Consider the following 21687-nt stretch of genomic DNA (forward strand, 5'->3'; position numbering starts at 1 on the left):
AAAATGCTATTTGGCATTGAGATCCAACTGCAGATCTCAATTCCCAACTGCATTTCAATAGTGAATCGCTCCAAAACTTTAAGTTCTATCATCAAGTTCTTGGTATCATTTTAAAGATGAGATTCTCCTCTTTAAAATTAATTTTAAATTATAAATATATCTTAATGCAGTCCAGAGATATAGGGCTTTAAATTGTCCCCCCCCCCACTCCTGTCTCGGGAAGCACTAGTGAACTGTAGCAGAATGGGAGGGGGAGGAGCAGCCCTGCAGCGTGCACAGTGATAATAAATGATCGTCGTTATCTGTGCATAACTTGTATGTGACACCAGGAGGGGGGTTATCAGGGACTTTCATCCTTCTTAACCCCTTTCATGCCAATCAGAGATTATACTATACTTTTACACTCTGACTGTCACATACAGGTATACTCGTAATGTAGTTCCCCCCCCCCCCAAGCTTTACTAGTGGGGTATTGTTATGTAATACCCTCTAAACCAGTGGTTCTTAACCTTGTTTGAGGTACCGAACCCACCAGTTTCATATGCACATTCACCGAACCCTTCTTTAGTGATAAATCAAATATGATTTTTTTCCAAATTCAAGACATAGGTATATTATTTTTTTACTGGTACACAAAATGAACCGTGCATAGGGCCTAGGGTTCGATCGAACCCTGGTTAAGAACCACTGATCTAAACATATTGGCGCTGTGACCCAGAAGTTTACCATTGTCCAGGTCACAGCGCCAAAAAAAAGTCGCACCAAACACTTACACAACATATACACAAAGTCATGAATAAAGTTTACATTTCACCCAATCCCTGTCCTGTCCATACCTGAGCTTTCTACAGTAAAATACGCCTCTAGCGATATCCGTTACACGCTAAAATAATAGTAATAACGATTATCACTAGAGATAGAAAATTTGTATAGGGGGATGGAAAGAAAGATTATGAATGATAATCTGTTTTCCCTTAGCCCAAACAGCAGCACAACTGGGGTATTCCTGCCCCTATGAGCTGTTAGGACAGGTGGAATTTTTAATTACCTAACAGCTTTTGACCTCTATAAGAGGCCGGAAGACCTGCTCCTCCCTTGTGTTAGTAACAAGTATGATATACAGAGCAATCTATGCCAAGAGCTACACACATACACAAAATCTGTACAATAGCACCTCTTAGGGAGGGAGCCTTGTGCTGCTGTTTGGGCTAAGGGAAAACAGATTATCATTCATAATCTTTCTTTCCCCCTACGCCCAACAGCAGCACAACTGGGGATTTAGCAAGTATTATCTCCCCTAGGGCGGGACCTCCTGGCAGGCTGATGCCAAGACGGAGTGCCCAAATGCTGTAGCATCGGCCGTACGCCAGTCCAATCTGTAGTGTTTGGCAAAAGTCAGCTGTGAGCTCCAAGAGGCTGCAGCACATATCTGCTCTAGAGAGAGGAACCGTGTCTCTGCCCATGATGTCGCCACTGATCGGGTGGCATGGGCTCGTAGGAAATCTGGAACAGGAAGATTCTGAGCCCGTAGGGAACAGCTGATAGCTTCTCTGATCCATCTAGACAGGGTTACCTTTGATGCTTTAGCGCCTCTATTGTGGCCAAACACATTAACCAGAAGATTCTCTGATTTTTGGAACGGTGCTGTACGATCCAGGTAGATACGTAGTGCTCTTACCAGATCCAGGGTGTGTAGCTTCTCCTCCTGCTCAGTAGCAGGGGAGGGAAAGAAGCCCGGTAGGGTGATCACTTGATTGGTGTTCTGAAGTGTGGGTACCTTCGGCAAGAATCCTGGGACGAACCTTAGCTGTACTCTGTCAGGAAAGAAAGTTATGAAAGGTTCGGAGGCTGCTAGAGCCTGCAATTCGCCAACCCTCTTGGCGGAGGTTATTGCCAACAGAAAGGTCACTTTAAATGACAGGTACTTCCAGTCCACTTCAGATAATGGTTCGAAGGGGGGCGCACATAGCCCTTGTAGAACCGCGGCCAGGTCCCACCTGGGGACAGGGGGCCGTACCTGGGGGCGGAGCCTGGCAGCCCCCCTAAGGAACTGTTTGACAAGAGGATCTTGTGATAACCGTGTCTCCAGGAGAGCAGATAGAGCTGACACTTGAACCTTGAGGGTGGCAGGTGCTAGTCCTCTCTCCAAGCCGTTCTGTAAGAACTCTAGGACTGCATCTCTGTCTGGATCGCGGTGGCTGCCTGTACACCAATCTCGGAATATCCGGGCGATCCCTTGGTAGCTCTGATTGGTTGCCTCTGCTCTTGAATGGGCTAAGGTACTTAGCACTCCCTGGGACAATCCTCTGTCTGCGCGTATGGCGCGGTTAGCCTCCAGGCAGTGAGGTTGAATTTGTCTAGGCCCAGGCACGGCCGACTGTTCAGTGACACCAGGTTCCTGACTGGTGGAAGCCTCCAGTAGTTCCCCCGACTCATAAGGATAAGGTCGGTGAACCATGCCCTTTTTGGCCAGAACGACATGATCACTATTGCCGAAGTCTGGTCCTGCCTGAGTTTCGCCAATACCTTCGGTATCATCGGGATGGGAGGGAACACGTATGCCAGTTCGAACCTCCATGGTATTGACAGGGCATCCACAGCCAAAGGGTTGACTTCCCGGTACAGGGAGCAAACCCTTTCTACTTTGGCATTGTGTTGGGTGGCCATCAGATCCACCTCGGGGAGACCCCACCTCCTGGTCAGGTAGTGGAAGATGTCCTGGTTCAGGGACCATTCGCCTGCGGTCGGCCGGCCTCTGCTGAGTTGATCCGCTAGGATGTACAGGCGGCCCTGGATATGTACCGCCGCCAGCTGGGAGAGGTTTCGTTCTGCCCAGGAGAAGATCAGGTTGGTGACTTGCATGAGCGAGGGGGACCTGGTTCCTCCCTGCTTGTTGATGTAGTGGACTGTCGTCAGATTGTCTGATCTTACTTTGACCGCTTTCCCTCGTAGAAGTGGTGCAAATGACAGAAGGGCTCGATGAACTGCGGTAAGCTCACGCCAGTTGGATGAGTGCGTCCTCTCCCGCTGATTCCATGTACCTTGAACCAGGGTCTCCCCCAGATGAGCTCCCCAGCCTGTGAGGGAGGCATCTGTAGTCAACAGGGTCCAGGCGGGCTGGACCGAGGACTTCCCATCTCGCAGATGGGTCCACCAGGGCAAGGTTTGCCGGGTGCTGATGGTTAACTGGATTGGCTTCTGTAAACCTGAAGGACTGTGATTCCAGACTCTCAAGATCTCGTTCTGTAGAGGGCGCATATGCCATAGGGCCCAAGGAACTGCATCTAGGGCAGCGGACATCAATCCGAGGACCTTCATCGCCGTCCTGATGGTGACCTTCCGTGTGGAAGACAAATGATGTGCCGCCCGAGCAATTTTCCTTTTGCGAGAGGAGGGTAGAGAGATCGTCATGTTGAGAGAGTCTAGAATAAGTCCCAGGAACTGAACTCGTGTTGATGGCACCATCACTGACTTCTGCCAGTTTACCAGCCACCCCAGCTTGTCTAGTAGAGCTACGACGGTCTGCACCTGCGTGGTAAGAACCTCCTTTGAATGAGCCTTCAGAAGCCAGTCGTCCAGGTACGGGACTATGAATATGCCTTGAAGGCGCAGGGCGGCAGCGACCGGAGCTATGACCTTTGTGAAGGTGTGGGGGGCGGAGGATATGCCGAACGGGAGGGCTGCGAACTGGAAGTGCGCCTCTTTCCCCTGTATGTCTACGGCAATCCTTAGGAACTTTCGGTGTGCCAGAAAGATGGGTACGTGGAGGTAGGCGTCCTTCAGGTCCAGAGTGACGAAGTGATCTCCAGGGTGCATGAAAGGTAGACTGACCTTATGGTTTCCATGCGAAACCGCAGCCTGCGGATGAAGTGATTCAGATACCTGAGATCGATGATCATACGCCACTCGCCTGATGGCTTGGGGACCAAGAAGACTGGAGAGTAGACGCCTGTGCCTTGTTCTGCGCGAGGAACCATCTCTAGCGCGGCCTTGTCCACGTACTCCTGAATCAATCTCTCCAGATGAAGTTGTTTGGGGCCCTGAAGAGGGCGGTTTCTTACCATCTTCTCTGGCGGCTGGGAAACAAAATTAATTTTATAACCTTCCTGGATCATCTGGATGACCCAGGGGTCCCGAATATTCTGCCGCCAGGCCTCCACATAGTGGGAAAGACGACCGCCCACCCCAGGGGAGGGGGGGGGGAGTAGGAAGGGGGGGGGGGAGTAGGAAGGGGGGGGTGTACTGAGAGGGAATTAGAAGGGGGCATTCTTACGGCCACGAGATGAGCCCCGACCTCTTCCTTTCCCGGATCGCCGCTGGCCTCTGGTGCCTCTTCGAGTGCCTCTTCCTCGAAAGGAGGTACTCCGACCTTCAAGGGGCTGTGGCAGGTTCTTGCTCTTAGAGTCGGCCCAGCCTTCCATGATATGGTCGAGCTCCCTTCCGAACAGCCGTCCGGGCTCAAAGGGGAGACCACAGAGGCTATTTTTGGAAGTAAGGTCAGCCTTCCAGGGCTTCAGCCATAGGGGTCGGCGAGCCACAGTAGCCAGTGCCATGGATCTAGCCGCCAGACGGGTCTGAAAATGGGTAGCTTCTGTCAGGTGATCCACCAACAGCGTGATGTCGGACACTGCCGCGAGGAGATCATCACGATCCACGCCGGAATCGATGTCCTTGGCCAGGGATGACAGTTCTGCGCGTAAGCCAGTTGCTACCTCATTCGCGACCATGCCCAAAGAGGCCTGGGCAGAGGCGGACGAATATATACGCCTCAAAGATCCTTCGACTCGGCGATCCATGGGGTCCCTGAGGCCCGAGCCGTCCTCTGATGGAAGGATGGAGCGCCTTGATAACTTGGCCACGGCGACGTCCACCTTTGGCGGGGGACCCCACGCCTTTAGTTGACTCTCAGAGACGGGAAAAAGTGCCTTGAAGCGTGTGGATGGCGCAAAGGATCTCTCCGGGTGCCTCCATTCGCCCTCCATCAGGCGGAGCATCTCCGAAGAGGGCCTGAAGGTACGAGACCTACGGCTAGAGCCTTCCCCGCCTTCCCGGTCTCTGATTCTTAGGGTCTTGAATACTCTGGACATTTTGTCCAGGGGAAAAATCTCCTTCTCCTCCTTCGTACTAGAAGACGACTCCACATCCCTGAGGCGCAGCTTTTCCAGAGGCGGCAGGGACAATTCGCAATCCAGCCGTGGCCTCTTGGCCAGGGAGACGGCTTCCATTCTTTTCATGGAGTCCTGGACGTACCCCTTCACCCAGGACACCATCTCTCGCATGGGAGTTGTTTCAACAGAGGGGGCCCTGCACCCCTGACAGAAGCGATATTGGGAGTCATCAGGCAGCAGCACTCTACAAGAAGCGCACGCCAGATGCTTCCTTTTGGAAGTAGCCTTCCTTCTAGGCGGAACAGTGGAGGAAGAAGAAGACATTCTTAGTCAATGAAGACAGTTCTCCAGCACAGAAATTGACCAGGGAGCTTCACCAACTGATGTGCTTGCAACCGGAGCGACAAGCACTAACTGAAGCTCTAAGGGGACTTAAATAGGCCAGGGGGCGGGGTTTTGCCCGGAGCCCCGCCCAAGGGGTAGGGGCTACAATGGAGCCAGAATCTCATGAAAAAAAAAAAGGGGAGGGGAGAAGACAGGAGGAGGGGGGATCTAACCCAGGTATGGTCCCCAGGACCGGGGGACCCCCCTCCCGAACTACCGTGCAATGCTCGTGTCTAGGGGTTGTTCTCTTCCCGTCCGCCGCGAGACCCGCGCACTGGCATGTGCGGCGGACCCTATTAGACGGCGGACCGGAGGAACCTGAGAAAGGTTCCTAGGTCTAGCGTTCCTAGGGGAAAGCCCCGACCCGGCGCGCCAGCCGGACAGGAGCGTGCACGAGCCGGCAGGGTCCCCGCCGGGAGAAGGGGACCTCTGCTGAAAAAAGAGGATGTCCAGAAAAAAGATCTTCTGCTGTCAGGTACCGGTGGGGGAGAGTAGTGGACCCCTATAGGAGGTCAGAACATCTGCTCCCCCCCCTGACCACCTGTCCTGTCCCACAGGACAGAAAAAAACACAAGGGAGGAGCAGGTCTTCCGGCCTCTTATAGAGGTCAAAAGCTGTTAGGTAATTAAAAATTCCACCTGTCCTAACAGCTCATAGGGGCAGGAATACCCCAGTTGTGCTTCTGTAGGACGTAGGGGGAAAATAAAATTTTTATATAAAGTCCTATTTAGTTTGCATGCACAAAATGGGATGACGCATTTCTGCGATTTTGGTGTTTCTTTAACACCCGCCCCGTAAATATATACATGTGTGGTATGTATGAACTCCTCACATCTTGTGGTTTTTTGGTAAGTACATTTTGTTTGCAGAAAGGGATTGCCTGAGCCGCACTTTTGAATTTTTGCTTGCAATCTCTGTTTGCTGCAGTTGCATGAAGGTGGTTGTATATATGAAATATTAAATTGTGTTTTTATACACGGTATGCTGTGTACTCTGAAAAAAGTTAGATTTTGGTGTCACAGTTTGGTAGGTGCAGTATAGATTTTTAATTAGTGAATAACAGCAAAATCCTGCTTGTCTTCTGTATTAGTATTTTGGGGAGTCTGAGCTCTTGTTGTAGTTGATGTTTGCGGTACATATAGTGTATGTATGTGTGTGTATGTATATATATATTATCTACACCTTAAGCTATTATTTTAAATGCATTTTGTATATGAATGTGAGATTGAACATGAGTTTTAGGTGCAAATATCTCTTAAAGAATTTTTTGAAAAAATGCGCTGTCACAAAGTTGCATGAAGGAGGATGTTGATGACCCATTAAGACATTTGTAAACTTAAGGCTGTCTAATTTCAAAAAAAATTATAGGGTTTAGGGGTTCACTTACTTTTCATGCTGTGTAATCCCTACATTTTATAGGATGATACTTTTTAACATTTCCAGCTTTAAAGCAGATTTTTGTTCCTTCCAGTTCTAGCGATTTTCTGAAGACACAGGCATGCGGGTGTAGGCCATAGTGATATGTATGAACTCTGCACATGTTCAACTCTTATTTTTAGGAGGTTTGGTGCATATAATTTTTTGTTTGGTTTCCACTTTTAACAACTAATATACATTTATTTGCATTTTTTCATAAAACACTCACTTTAAATCAAAATTGCATGAAGGTGCTTGTTCATATACAGTACCAAGTGGCATTCTGACAATGCTGCAGGTGTCTACTTTAAGAAAATATATAGGTTTTTTTTTTTTTTTGGGGGGGGGGATGCTTTTTAATGTTACAATTTAGTTTTGATTTCTCCATCTCAAAACTGTGAAAATTGCCTAATTCTGTGCGGTGTTAGAATCTTGTCTTTAAGATACAGTATCTGAAGAACACTCTTCCACTCAGTGTAGAAAAGTTTAGCATCTATAGCTATTTTTGTGTCTTTACCAGCAGCCACTTCCTTCCCTCCCCTCCATAGACCTCTATGTAAAAAAGTGAAATGGAAAAAAATGTTTAATAAGATATATTACAAAGTTTCTAATATTCGGAGTCAAAAGTTATTCAATCTATAAAGTGTGTGTCAGACAAAGAAAAACAAGCCAAAAAACTCAGTGAAGTTACATGCATTATATTACATAATCTTACTGTACATAGGTGGTATAATAAAATTTGGATTTGTTTGTAGTCTTTGACTGAGAAAACACATAGCTCTGTATACTAGTTGTACACATAAAACTGTATGAGAATTTTAATCCTTTGCCAGTAGTTTAGGTAAAAGATTACCTAACTTCGTGTGGTTTAGCCTTGTGTGTATTATCATGGCAAAATGGAATAGGTCCTCCAAGATGGTCCACAAGTAACCTATTAGCGTCTCATACAGACCCCCCACTTTGTGTGTTTTTCCTTTAGTTAAGTGGATAAAATATACAGTACAGACCAAAAGTTTGGCCACACCTTCTCATTCAGAGTTTTCTGTATTTTCATGACTATGAAAATTGTAGATTCACACTGAAGGCATCAAAACTATGAAGTAACACATGTGGAATTATATACTTAACAGAAAAGTGTGAAACAACTGAAAATCTGTCTTATATTCTCGGTTCTTCAAAGTAGCCACCTTTTGCTTTGATTCCTGCTTTGCACACTCTTGGCATTCTCTTGATGAGCTTCAAGAGGTAGTCACCTGAAATGGTTTCCCAACAGTTTTGAAGGAGTTCCCAGAGATGCTTAGCACTTGTTGGCCCTTTTGCCTTCACTCTGCGGTCCAGCTCACCCCAAACCATCTCCATTGGGTTCAGGTCTGGTGACTGTGGAGGCCAGGTCATCTGGCGTAGCAACCCATTCCTCTCCTTCTTGTTCAAATAGCCCTTACACAGCCTGAAGGTGTTTGGGGTCATTGTCCCGTTGAAAAATAAATGATGGTCCAACTAAACGCAAACCGGATGGAATAGCATGCCGCTGCAAGATGCTGTGGTAGCCATGCTGGTTCAGTATGCCTTCAATTTTGAATAAATCCCCAAGAGTGTCACCAACAAAGGACCCCCAAACCATCACACCTCCTTCTTTATGCTTCACGATGGGAACCAGGCATGTAGAGTTCATCCATTCACCTTTAATGCGTTGCGCAAAGACACGGTGGTTGGAACCAAAGATCTCAAATTTGGACTCATCAGACCAAAGCACAGATTTCCACTGGTCTAATGTCCATTCTTTGTGTTCTTTAGCCCAAACAAGTCTCTTCTGCTTGTTGCCTGTCCTTAGCAGTGGTTTTCTAGCAGCTATTTTACCATGAAGGCCGGATGCTGCACAAAGTCTCCTCTTAACAGTTGTTGTAGAGATGTGTCTGCTGCTAGAACTCTGTGTGGCATTGACCTGCTCTCTAATCTGAGCTGCTGTTAACCTGCGATTTCTGAGGCTGGTGACTCGGATGAACTTATCCTCTGCAGCAGAGGTGACTCTTGGTCTTCCTTTCCTGGTGCGGTCCTCGTGTGAACCAGTTTCTTTGCAGCGCTTGATGGTTTTTGCAACTGTGCTTGGGGACACTTTCAAAGTTTTCCCAATTTTTTGGACTGACTGACCTTCATTTCTTAAAGTAACAATGGCCACTCGTTTTTCTTTACTTGCCTGCTTTTTTCATGCCATATTACAAATTCTAACAGTCTATTCAGTAGGACTATCAGCTGTGTATCCATCTGACCAGGGGCGGATCCAGGGCCGGGCGAGCCGGGCAACCGCCCGGGGCCCCGCGCTTAGTGGGGCCCCGTGGCCCGGCCCTAACAAAATGGTCCTGGTCAGCTCGGCATAGTCAGGCAAGTGCCGGGGCCCACAGAGCCTCTGGGGGCCCCCCGGCACTTGCCAGTCACGATTTCAGCTCATCGGCGTCCGTCCGCCGATGAGCTGAATCGCGATTAAAGCAGGAGCTGTGAGCTCAGCTCCTGCTTTAAAGCTCCGGTCCGGCTTGCGTGTGTAGGCGCAATGACGTCATCACATCACGCTTACACACGCAAGCCGGGCCGCAGCTAAGCAGGAGCTGAGGTCACAGCTCCTGCATCGCATATGTGACTGGAGTGAGAGAGAGGAGCGTCGGGGGAACGATGGAAGGTGAGTGATGGAAGGTGAGTGTAAGTGTTTGTTTTGTATTAAATATTAAGGTGGAACATAATGAAGGGGGCCTATGAAACTGGGGGGCAAATGAAGTGGAGGGGGGGAACGGCATGACACTGGGGAAGATGAAGGGGTGGGGAGAGAACGGCATGAAACTGGGGACAGAGATGGAGGAGGCCCAAAGAAACTGGGGGGCAAATGAAGGAGAGGGGGAGAACAGCATGACACTGGGGCAGATAGAGGGGGGGAGAACGGCATGACACTGGGGCAGATGGAGGGGGGGAGAACGGCATGACACTGGGGCAGATGGAGGGGGGGAGAACGGCATGACACTGGGGCAGATGGAGGGGGGGAGAACGGCATGACACTGGGGCAGATGGAGGGGGGGAGAACAGCATGACACTGTGGCAGATGGAGGGGGGGAGAACGGCATGACACTGTGGCAAATGAAGGGGGGGAGAACGGCATGACACTGAGGCAGATGAAGGGGGGAGAATAGCATGATACTGGGGCAGATGAAGGGGCGAGAACGGCATGACACTGGGGCAAATGAAGGGGGAGAGAACGGCATGACACTGGGGCAGATGAAGGGGGGAGAATAGCATGATACTGGGGCAGATGAAGGGGCGAGAACGGCATGACACTGGGGCAAATGAAGGGGGAGAGAACGGCATGACACTGAGGCAGATGAAGGGGGGAGAATGGCATGATGCTGGGGCAGATGAAGGGGGGGATGGCATGACACTGGGGCAGATGAAGGGGGGGAGAATGGCATGACACTGGGGCAGATGAAGGGGGGGAGAATGGCATGACATTGGGGCAGAGACGGGGGGGGACATAAAACTGTGGGCAGATAAAGGGGGAGAATGGCATGAAACTGGGGACAGAGATAGAGGGGGGTAAAACTAGGGGTAGATGAAGGGTGTATATGAAAATGGGGAGAGATGGAGGGGGGACATATAATTTACGGGTGACTATAGGAGGATTATACTGTGTGGAATCACATGAAAAATGAATGAGAATGGGCGTAGTCAACATATAAGTGGGCGGGGCCTAATTTGCTGCGGCGCGCTGCGCTTAGGGCCCCGCCAAAGTCAATTGCCCAGGGCCCCGCAAACCCTGGATCCGCCACTGCATCTGACTTCTGAACAACACAACTGATGGTCCCAACTCCATTTATAAGGCAAGAAATCCCACTTATTAAATCTGACAGGGCACACCTGTGCAGTGAAAACCATTTCCGGTGACTACCTCTTGAAGCTCCTTAAGAGAATGCCAAGAGTGTGCAAAACAGGAATCAAAGCAAAAGGTAGCTACTTTGAAGAACCGAGAATATAAAACAGATTTTCAGTTGTTTCACACTTTTTTAAGTATATAATTCCACATGTTACTTCATAGTTTTGATGCCTTCAGTGTGAATCTACAATTGTCATAGTCATGAAAATACAGAAAACTCTTTGAATGAGGTGTGTCCAAACTTTCGGTCTGTACTGTACGTACCCGTAAGATACTGTATGTAATTCACCCTTTCTGAGTAAATAACCCTTAAATATGAATTTTTAGATTTTCCCTGCAAAAGTTGGTCCGCCCAATCTGACTCCGACCTCTACAGTACCGTCCCCTCACAGCAGCAATAACCCCTCAGAAGATGAGCTCCTTCTCCTCTACAAGATATCTGAGATCATCCCTACAGTGTCTATTAATAACACAAATTTAGCATCAAACGCGAAGAAGAGCAGAGCCATTATAATTAACCCAAAAAAGAAGTACTGCACCGGAGACAAGTTACTTATCCAGATTGAGATGTTTGATTCTCTGGGTAATAGGAAGACGTATGGAGGAGATTTCATAACACCAAGAATGTTCAACCCTAAACTCCAGGCCGGAGCCTCCGGGGTGGTGGAAGACTTTAACAATGGAACTTATCACATCCACTTTACTTTATTCTGGGAAGGGAAAGTCTATATTTCCTTGTTACTTTATCATTCAAGTGAAGCGGTTTCAGCTCTATGGAGGGCCAGGGACAACGACTATGGTCTCATATCTTTTATAGGAACGTTTGTGAACAGAAACCAGTCCACTCAAAGTGAATGTGGCTTCAAGGTAGACTTGGTGAAAGAAATATGTGAGTATAAACCTGTAAAAGATCGGGAGTCCTTCTACTGCATCAAACCGGACAACTTTGACTGTGGAGCATTAAGTTCCCTCAAGTCCTTCAACCGTGAAGTCACCTTCCTTGGTAATACAGAGAAGCTTCTGTTTAACAGGTAAAAAGTTTACCTAAATTTTGCAATATTTTAGTCGGTGTGGAAAAAATGCAAATTAGGAATACTTCCAAAAATAGCAAAATAGTTTATCTTTGTTAATGAACAAAAGTGAAATCTCATTAGCGCAATATTTGGTGTGCCCGACCTTTGTCCTCAAAAAAGTATCAAATCTTTTCGGTACTCTTGCAGACAGTTTTGGAAGGAACTCTCCTTGGAGGTAATTCCAAATATCTTAAATCCTTCTGTCTCATGTCATCCCAGACAGACTGGATGATGATAAGTTCAGAGCTCTGTCGGGGGTGATATCATCACTTCACCAGGGCTACTTAATCTTCTCTTCTTTTGTATGTTTGTTATATTTCTTGCAGTAACATTATGAGCAAGCCAACCAATGTAGACCTTGATAATGTCATTTCTTCCGGTTTCGGTTACATGCCAGTTAGGACACATTTACATTAAAAATTTGCAATTTTCCATTGTCAACATATAGTTACATAGTAGATGAGGTTGGATGAAGACATCAGTCCATCAAGTTCAAACTATAACCCTACAATCCCTACAATGTTGGTCTAGAGGAAGGCAAAAAACCCCATGAGGCTCATGCCAATTACCCCGTTTCTGGGGAGAAAATTCCTTCCCGACTCTAATCTGGCAGTCAGTATAAAAACCCTGAATCAACGTGTCCTTAACCCCTTCCCGACATCCGCCGTAATAGTACAGCGCATGTCGGGTGTGTAATTATGGCGACCGCCCGGGAGCCGGGCGGCCGCCATAACGCCGGGTGTTTACTGCTTTAAGCAGTAAACAGCCGACTCTAATGCCTCCGATCGGTCCCCGGACCGATCGGAGGCATTAACCCCTCCGACGCCACGGTCAAAGGCGCCGGAGGCGCCATTTTCCCGGCGGCGCATGGGCGCCGCCATTTTGCCCGTGATCGCCAGCTCCTGGAACATGCTCCAGGGCCGACGTCACATTGGCATGACAGCCGGGAGCCTTTACAAGGCTCCCCAGCCGGTCTGCAAGCTCTTTCTTTTGCAGGCTGGTCTATGCAGCCTGCAAAAGAAAGGATGATTTTTTTTTTTGCAATGCATTACCATTTTAATGCATTGCATTAGTGATCAGACCCCCTGGGGTTCAACACCAGGGGCCGCAAAATAACGCGGCGTAGACGATCCAGGCTCCCATTGAAATCAATGGGAGCTTTCACGGCGCGCAAAGTCTCACACGCCGTATAAGTGCCACATCACGTGGCACATTACTCTGTGTGAATGGACCCTATCTGTCAGGAAGAAACTGTATAAAACACGGAATATAGATAGATATTGGGAATTAGTATGCGCCATACTGAGGAGACGAGATGTATTACATTTAATTACAATTTACAAATTGATAAAGAGAAGTTTTAGGGAGAATGTAGTCAGTACTATTGTCTCTATATTAGGTAGGCAGTGGGACAGTCAGGGCGGCATCAGCCATTGCTGTCACATTTCCTACATTCCTAGACTGTCTATAAGTAAAGTGACAATTGATGCACATGCACGGCGGCACTCATTTTATTGCACACCGTATACGATAGCCAACCATTATTTCCATTACTGTATTTCCTGCAACAAGTCCATTCACTTTTACAATGCCATTAAATACACTTCAGATTAGTTTTATTACCTGTGGTACCATAAATTGGTGCAATGTGTATAGTTAAGCTTCAAGCTTCTATGTATACAAAACCAGGGCAACTACCGGTCTATATCCAAGTGACCATATTTCAAATTGTAACTTAAAAATGAAAATCTTGTGGATAGCGTGCCATAATGCCGGATGGCTAAACGCCCGCATGTACAGGGGCCAGGGGCTATAAGCCTTTCAGTAACTTTATCCAAGTGCCGTATCATCTGCCAGAAACAATCAGTAAGACTAATAAACCAGAACTCACTAATAATATATTTGAAAATACAAATGAACGCAAAACAAGATTTTTCCATAAATTTTTAAAAATTTCCTTGTTTTCTTTTTCAGGGAAAATCTTTCCATTAATATTCAAGCAGACTTTGACATCAATGTATTTACATGTACAGGTAAACTTCTATAAGACATGTTTGTTCTAAGTCCTACAAAGCAGGAGATTCTCTTAGTGTTCACTCTAGCGTCGGTGTCCGATGCTAATGTCCGTCAGAAGATTTTAGCATTGGTCACTAGCGGTGTCCGTTCACAATTTGAATTGTTTTAAATGGAACACCATGTAGTGTCCTTTAGTATCCGTGGGTGTCCTTAAGTGTCCGTTTGCAAAGATGTCCGATTTTTCAAGCGCACAGCAAAATCCTACATGTAGGATTTTGCTGTGCGCTTGAAAAATCGGACATCTTTGCAAACGGACACCCACGGATACTAAAAGACACAACATGGTGTCCCATTTAAAACAATTCAAATTGTGAACGGACACCGCTAGTGACCAATGCTAAAATCTTCCGCGGACATTGGCATCGGACACTAGATGTCGGACACCAACGCTTGTGTGAACCCTGCTTTAGTAGTTGGTCTCTACATTGGGTAATAGAGGATTATCTGGTACAGTATTTTATCTCTATGCCCAAACAGGGCACATGTTATCACAAAGGAGATCCTTTGCTTAAGACTTCCTTCTATTGCCAATGTAGAGAACTGCTGGCCTAACATGGTATGTGTGCACTGGTTATAGCATAGAGTTTTCAATGAAATGGAAAGACGGCGCTCTCAGGTCACAACAGGATTTTATTCAAAAAGACAATGATGCACTTAGTGCATCATTGTCTTTTTGAATAAAATCCTGTTGTGACCTGAGAGCGCCGTCTTTCCATTTCATTGAAAACTCTATCTTCCCTGGCCTTGGCCGGTGTCCATCAGACGTGCTGCCTCCTCCACCTGACGGTAAACCCCAAACGTAGTTGTGAGCGATTGTCACAACCTCATCAGGTGAGAGGCCATTTGGTCCTTTTAAATCTTCTGGTTATTTCCACCAAAATTTATCAGACATTCTACACTATATAGTGTGCTCGGTGTCTCTTTTGTTTTTTATTCTGGTTATAGCATAGTCATTACAACTAAAAATCGGTGGTCCATTGCAGTGTTCTCATTGAAGAGTGCAAAAGGTATTATTGTGCTTGTTACCATAAAGTGGTTTTCCAGACCAAAACGATTTATTCCTATCATAAGGATAAGTCCTCAGGATGCTGAATAAGCATAAAGCTCCATCTTTCCAAGGATTCCTCTCTTGAGACTTCCTGCTGACTAGACCTAAGCATGGGGGGGGGGGGGGTGGCGGACCGAGGACAGAAAACGTCATCGGAAAATGAATATACCCTAACATGAAAGAAATGGGTAAAGATAAAAACAAAAAACAACACCGAGCTGCATATGGTGAAGTACCGTATGAATGGATGAAAGGTGGAGTGAAAAAAAGCTTCTCACCTTTAAAAGGTTGTGTGTACAACCATTCAATATAGCCTGGCTGGATGCCAGAGGCAAGCAAGCTTATACACTTGAAAAAGGGAATTTTGCCCGAAACGCGTAGTGTGTGCCTTTTACAAGAAATAAAGTATATCCATTTGATGACCAGTTGAGCGCAGTGATCCCCCTTTTTTCTTCGGTCCTTCCTGATATGAAAGAAATAGAGAAGGAAGTAGTTGACTCCATTCTCTTTGTAGTAGCTAGGCCAAGTTCCTGTAGATCCGCTCCCATTCACTTGGATGGAAACTAAGGTGTAGTGATATGTTCAGCCGCTACATGGAGAATGGATCTCTTATCTCTCTACTCATTGTGTATCAGCAGCTGAGAACATCTGATTGATTATTTCTATCAATTTAATGATGAATTGTGGTATATGGTAGGGAATGATATCTTCTGCCAGGGATTATACTCAGTTGTTGATGAATTATGATGTATATGAATGTTATACAATGCCTCACTGTCTGATTGTACAATTTGTTGTAATATGATTTGCTTATGCAGTTATTTGTTCATTATTTTTGGAAGTGAGTTTACTTCCTAGAAGTATTTATTGGTTATATGGCTGGTCTTTGGGGGTTCCTGATGATATAATGATATTATTGGTTTTATTATGTGGCTATCAGATTATTGTGTCTGGCTCTAGAGCGGTCTGTGGCTCGGTGGTCACTTTGCCTCCCTGCCTAGTAGAAGCCTGAATAATGGAGCATGGGGCTGTTATCTCCACGGTTCACCATTGTATCCGGCTCTATGTCCAAGTGCACACTTATACTTAACTATTTTCAATGGGTTTTGATTTGTGTTATGCTGCAACAAGTTATCCAATTCAAGTTAGCGATGGCTCCATCTGTACATTGACATTGTTATGACTAGAGAAGGATGTGGGCACATAAGTAATCTTTTCTCTTCTTCATTTTCACAGCTCCGGCTAACTTAAGCATCTGTACGACTGGAATGCAATCTCCATTTCCCAGTGGTTTTGTGTTACAAAATAAGTGGAGACCTGCCTTCTGCAAAATCCCTGACTTTACCACCCAAAATCAGATGTACGCTTGTTTAAAGGATAGGATGGTATATTTGTTTGGAGACTCAACTATGCGACAATGGTTTAATCAGTTGGCAAAAACACTACAAGGTATTGTGATCATCTATTTGGGCAGGGCCACTTCAGTATGTTGGTGGGTCCAGTGCCAGGACTTCTTGAGTGATTTTTTTTTTTTTTTTCCAATGTAGATTGTGAGCCCCACATAGAACTCACAATGTACATTTTTTTCCCCTATCACTATGTCTTTTTGGAATATGGAATGGAAATCCATGCAAACACGGGGAGAACATACAAACTCCTTGCAGGTGGTTTTTTGCCCTTGGAGGGATTTGAACACCAGGACCAGCTAACCACTGAGCCACCGTGTGGCCCCCAAGTGATCCTCATTTCTGAACCTTTTCAGAAAAAAAAAATAGATCCATCTATCTCTTAAGTGAAATAAACTGACTGATGTAAATGAACGTGACAATAGGTATACTGGAGAGGCAACAGAAATACAGCCCCCAATGTCAGAATGGTTTTGCAGGTCGTGGCAATGCCTCTCTCCTTATCCATCCTGACTGATTCTTCTACATTTTGCTAGAGCTCTTGTCATTACCGGTAACATGAGGCAGTACCTGAAGCAAATTAAGGTTGTAAAGGTAGTCTAGCTATTCCAGACAGGCGCAGCTATATGTGCCATTGCAAGATGGTTTATTGTGCTTCCAGCATTGAGAAGATACCAGGCCATTCCAGAGGAGAGCCTCTGGACAGTAATAGGGAATCAACCCAGAAGCAGGACATGTATCTGCTACTTTATGCAAGGAGGAACAGGAGGAGTAGTGGAAAGAGTCCTACAAAATGACTTTCAGAGGACTACTAGTAAGCATGTCTGTGACTAAACTCTCAGAGATGCCATGAGGGTAGAATGGGTGCCCAACATCTTGTCATAGGACACACACACACGTCCCAGCATTGTTCAACTTAAATGGCATTCACCAGAGAAGACCCACATTGTAAATTCTGCCATAGGCTCTGTTCTGTACACAGACGAGAGATGTTTCCCACTAAGTACAAGTCAAGGACCTGAAAAAGTCTAGAGATGCCATGTCGAACATTACACTGCCTGCGACGTCATCCATCTTGACTGGTTTGGTAATAGGTCAGTGATGGTCTGGAGAGGAATATGTTTAGAAGGTCACATAACCCTCCATGTGATAGTCAATATTACACTGGGTGCTGGGACGAAATGCACTATTGTCAGATCTTACACATGGACGGTGGATTTTGGGTTCCTCTTGGTACAAGACATTGCCTGATCACATGTGACCTGTATATATAGGTAGATCCTTAGATGAAGAAGGTATTAATGCCTTTGACTGGGCCTCATGTCTCCAAACCTAAATCCAATAACAAATCTCTAGGGAATAATAAATCAGTATATATAACTGATCCAGGTACAAGGGTACCAAAAAATGGCTCACTGATGCCCAGAAGCTCCAGGTCTGGGAGGAGATCTCATCATGAACATGCTCAGATGTTGTCAAGCAGGTGAGATCCATACACACTACTGATTCATATTATTAGTCACATAACATTCTTACCACATATAAGTGCACACATACTATACATAGATGCACTCATGAAAAACTTATATTTATATACATTTAATATACACATGGTCTCTGAATTTCCAGGACTGTAATACTGAAGAATTATCCCTTGTATGAAGCATTTGCTCTGTGAGGTCCTAGTCCTGGCAGCCTTGCCAACCAGCTCGATGAATGGATCCAGGCACTCTTGCCAGCACAGTGGTCCCTACTGCAACTCATAGTAACTCTATTCAATTCAAGCTTCCCCTTTGTTTAGCTGGTCCGCAGGGGTGCCATGATCTAAACCCCCCAAAAAAATCAGATACTAAAAGTCTCTTCTAAACCATGGCTGTTGTGTGTTTCGAAGGAGATGGAAAATAAAGTATACCTGTAAAGTTTACTGAGTCGTTCCCAGTGTTAAAAAGCCTTTTTGTCAACTTTTCATTTTTTGATAGGATTCAAGAAATATGACCTCGCCAGTAATGATCGGCCTTCCGCGATGCTCGCAGGAGATGATAAATGGAATATTCTGATATACTATAAAAAGCACAGCCATCCTTTTGTTGCATCACATTCCTATGGTGTTAGAGATGATTCCTATATGAGCGACGAGATCAATCACGTAGTCGGAGGTCCTCACCATGTGGTTGCCTTTACACTTGGTCAACACTTTAGGCCTTTCCCAATCCAGCTCTTCATCAGGAGAGTTTTAAATGTCCGCAGGGCGATAGAAAAACTCTTGTTAAGGAGTCCAGATACGAAAGTCATCATCAAAACTGAGAACACCCGAGAAATCAGTGCAGATGTGGAGAGATTCAGTGACTTTCATGGCTACATCCATAACATGATTGTAAAGGAAGCCTTCAAGGATCTGCCCGTTGCTACAGTTGATGCATGGGACATGACAATTGCCTTCAATTCATGTAGAGTCCATCCGCTGGAGAATGTAATCATGAATGAAATGTACATGTTCCTGTCATATCTTTGTACTTGACGATTTTAAAGGGATTATCCGCAATTAGAAAACTGGGACTGCTTTAGACCCCTTGCAGATGACCATGCTGTGGGTCAGTGTGTTGTCATTTCAGGGATATCACACTGATCTATTCTTTTCTGTGGACCCGTACACACAACTGTGATTTTACGGTCTCATATGCGGGCCGACAGTTCGGGCCGCATCAGATAGAACAGCTCCTATTCCTGTCCTATTTCATGGCGCGTGCTTCCTGTTTAATGAAAGGAGCCAGGGAAGCACGGCCCGTGCATGGGCAGCACACAGGGACATTCCGTGTCATTCGTGTGCGGCCCATGCTTTTAAGTCATGGCAGGCCGGTTGTATCATGGTCACCTGCAACCAGCATTACTTCTGCAAACAGAGAACCTCTTGTCTATGGGTGGTATTACAGTTCATCCCAATTCAAGCCAATAAGAATGATCTTCAATATCTAAACACAATACATGGACAAGAATTTTACGCTGTCATTCATCTAGATATAAACCACCTAGACAGTTAAAAAAGAACTACAATCAACCAGTGGACGGTTACCGACAGACGTACCCTTGACAAGTTTGATAAGCTCCTATAATTCAGTGCACTGTAATGCAGTGTATTCTGGGAGACTTAGTCGGTTCATTCCACAACAGTTTATATAGAGGTCCAATGTAAGGCTACATTCAAGTGACTGAGGTGCAAAACATTTTTTCACGTCTGTCTTGCACCCGAGGGGAATTAATATTCATAGATCACTCCCAAAAATAGGACTTGACCTATATTTTGACGGTTTATGACAACGGACTATCAAAATAACAGCCATGTGCGTAGCCCCCATTCACTGACATTGAATTTAATGCTGCCATGTAACATCTGTTAAAAAAAACAGACATCACACAGCCATAAAACACTACAGGGCGGTATGTGGAGCCTCAGCACCAAGAAAAGACTGTCTAGTCTGACCGCACAGCCCTGTCTATGAGCTCTCTCTTTTCAGAAGGAAACTGTAGATCATTGTCAATAAGCATTACATGACTTATAACCATTAAAGTTTTACAACAGACTTTTAGAACTGTCATTGTACGACTGTAAAACAATTCACATGATGACACTACGTGGTTATATACGTTTTTTCTTCTGATATGTACCTGATAAATATGTCTGCACGGATGAAGGTGAAGGATTGCTTTATAGCTACGTATAGACTGATAATTGAAGGACTTTGGTCTGATATACTGTAGATCTTCAATGGTTACACAGGTCGACAAAAAATATTTTTTGCAATCATCGCCTGTGACTTTGTATTTTTCTGATTCCGCTTTTTATCCTGATTTCAAAAACGTCGCAGCATCATTATTATAAGGTATAGGAAATATACTGGCGACATTAAGAAAATAGTCATCTACATATCAGAAAAAAAATCTTAAACATGCAAAATAGAAACCAAAATACGAGCAGAAATTAAAAGTGCTTGACATTAGACTGTGATTGATACGAATTTTCAGAGTTGTCCCTATATAACGTCCAACAGCAATCTGCCATCAATGAGTCATTCCAGTAACCCTGGTAGTGATGTGCCATTACTTTAAAGGGATTCTACCATTAAAAAACTTTTTTTTCTAGGTAACACGTCGGAATAGCCTTTAGAAAGGCTATTAGTCTCCTACCTTTGGAAGTGCTCTCCGCCGCGCCATTCGTTCGAAATACCGGTTTGTACCGGTATGCTAATTAGTTCTCTTGCAGCGATGGGGGCGTCCCCCAGTATAGGAGATGCAATGGGGGCGTCCCGATTGCTGCTCAAAAACCGACTGCAGCGCCGCCTCTATGTTCTTCTGTATCCTCCCCTTCCTTCTTCAGCTTGATGTCGGACGCCATGCGCGAAATTGCGGTGTCAGCACTATGGCCGCGGGCATGCGCAGTACGTTCGGCAAAGTTCGCCGAACAGTGCGTACTGCGCAGTAAGAAGTTTTCACAGATCCACTTGAAGGTTTCTAAGATCTCAATTCCTTATCATTTATAGAATTCCTTCAAACACATCATTTCTCATAAGCTCTCTAATCTTAGGACCTTCCTTCAGTATCGCTGGTGAAATGCTGGAGAATTTCTGTGAAATGTCTGGGAACCCTTGGGAATTTGTCTTGTATTTAGAACTGATTTTAGGCTGAGTTCACACTGAGTTTTTTGGTCAGGAAAAATCAGTTTTTTGAATTGTTTTTAGAAGCCTTTTCCGCCTGAAAAAATCAATGCAAGTCAATGGAAGCGAAAAATCCGAGTGGCGTTTTTTGAGGAGTTTTTTGTCAAAAAATGGCAGTCGGATTTTCCGCCTCCCATTGACTTGCATTGATTTTTTCAGGCAAAAAACACCTCAAAAAACGCCTGAAGAATGGACGTCACTTCATTTTTTTCCACTAGCGGGGAAAAAAAACAGGTTACATAGGACTGTATGGTGAGGCTTTTTTTGGAGGAGGATTTTGAGGCGCATTCCTGACCAAAAAATTGGAGGTAATCTGGTAGACGACTATACACAGTTGTGAGGTAAACGGGTCGGCCTATTCCTTACATTTGCAGACAGGCAGTTTCTCAGTGTGATATCGGCTGCTTTCAGGTTCTGTCTCTGTGGAGACCCTCACTCAGTTACCTCAGTGGCTGAGCTGTTTTCTTCCCTCTGAGGTGAGTTGTCCTCCCAGAAATGCAGTGAAAATCCTCTGATAATGGCGGCTGTCCGCTGCCTTCCCTTCTATCCCCCTGTAG

At 45.7% G+C, this 21687-nt stretch overlaps 1 protein-coding gene across 1 annotated transcript in view; it reads left to right on the forward strand.

The window, feature by feature from the left end:
* Window positions 1-18939, forward strand: part of LOC142209949 (NXPE family member 1-like) — a 42995-nt gene extending 24056 nt beyond the window's left edge. The window contains exons 7-10 of the mRNA XM_075278983.1: window positions 11146-11849; window positions 13866-13924; window positions 16252-16464; window positions 18401-18939. Coding sequence (XP_075135084.1) covers window positions 11146-11849; window positions 13866-13924; window positions 16252-16464; window positions 18401-18939 — 1515 coding nt within the window. The remainder of the gene's footprint in view (window positions 1-11145; window positions 11850-13865; window positions 13925-16251; window positions 16465-18400) is intronic.
* Window positions 18940-21687: the final 2748 nt, after the last annotated feature.

The sequence above is a fragment of the Leptodactylus fuscus genome, chromosome 6 (assembly GCF_031893055.1).
Source record: "Leptodactylus fuscus isolate aLepFus1 chromosome 6, aLepFus1.hap2, whole genome shotgun sequence".
NCBI classification, from domain to species: domain Eukaryota; kingdom Metazoa; phylum Chordata; class Amphibia; order Anura; family Leptodactylidae; genus Leptodactylus; species Leptodactylus fuscus.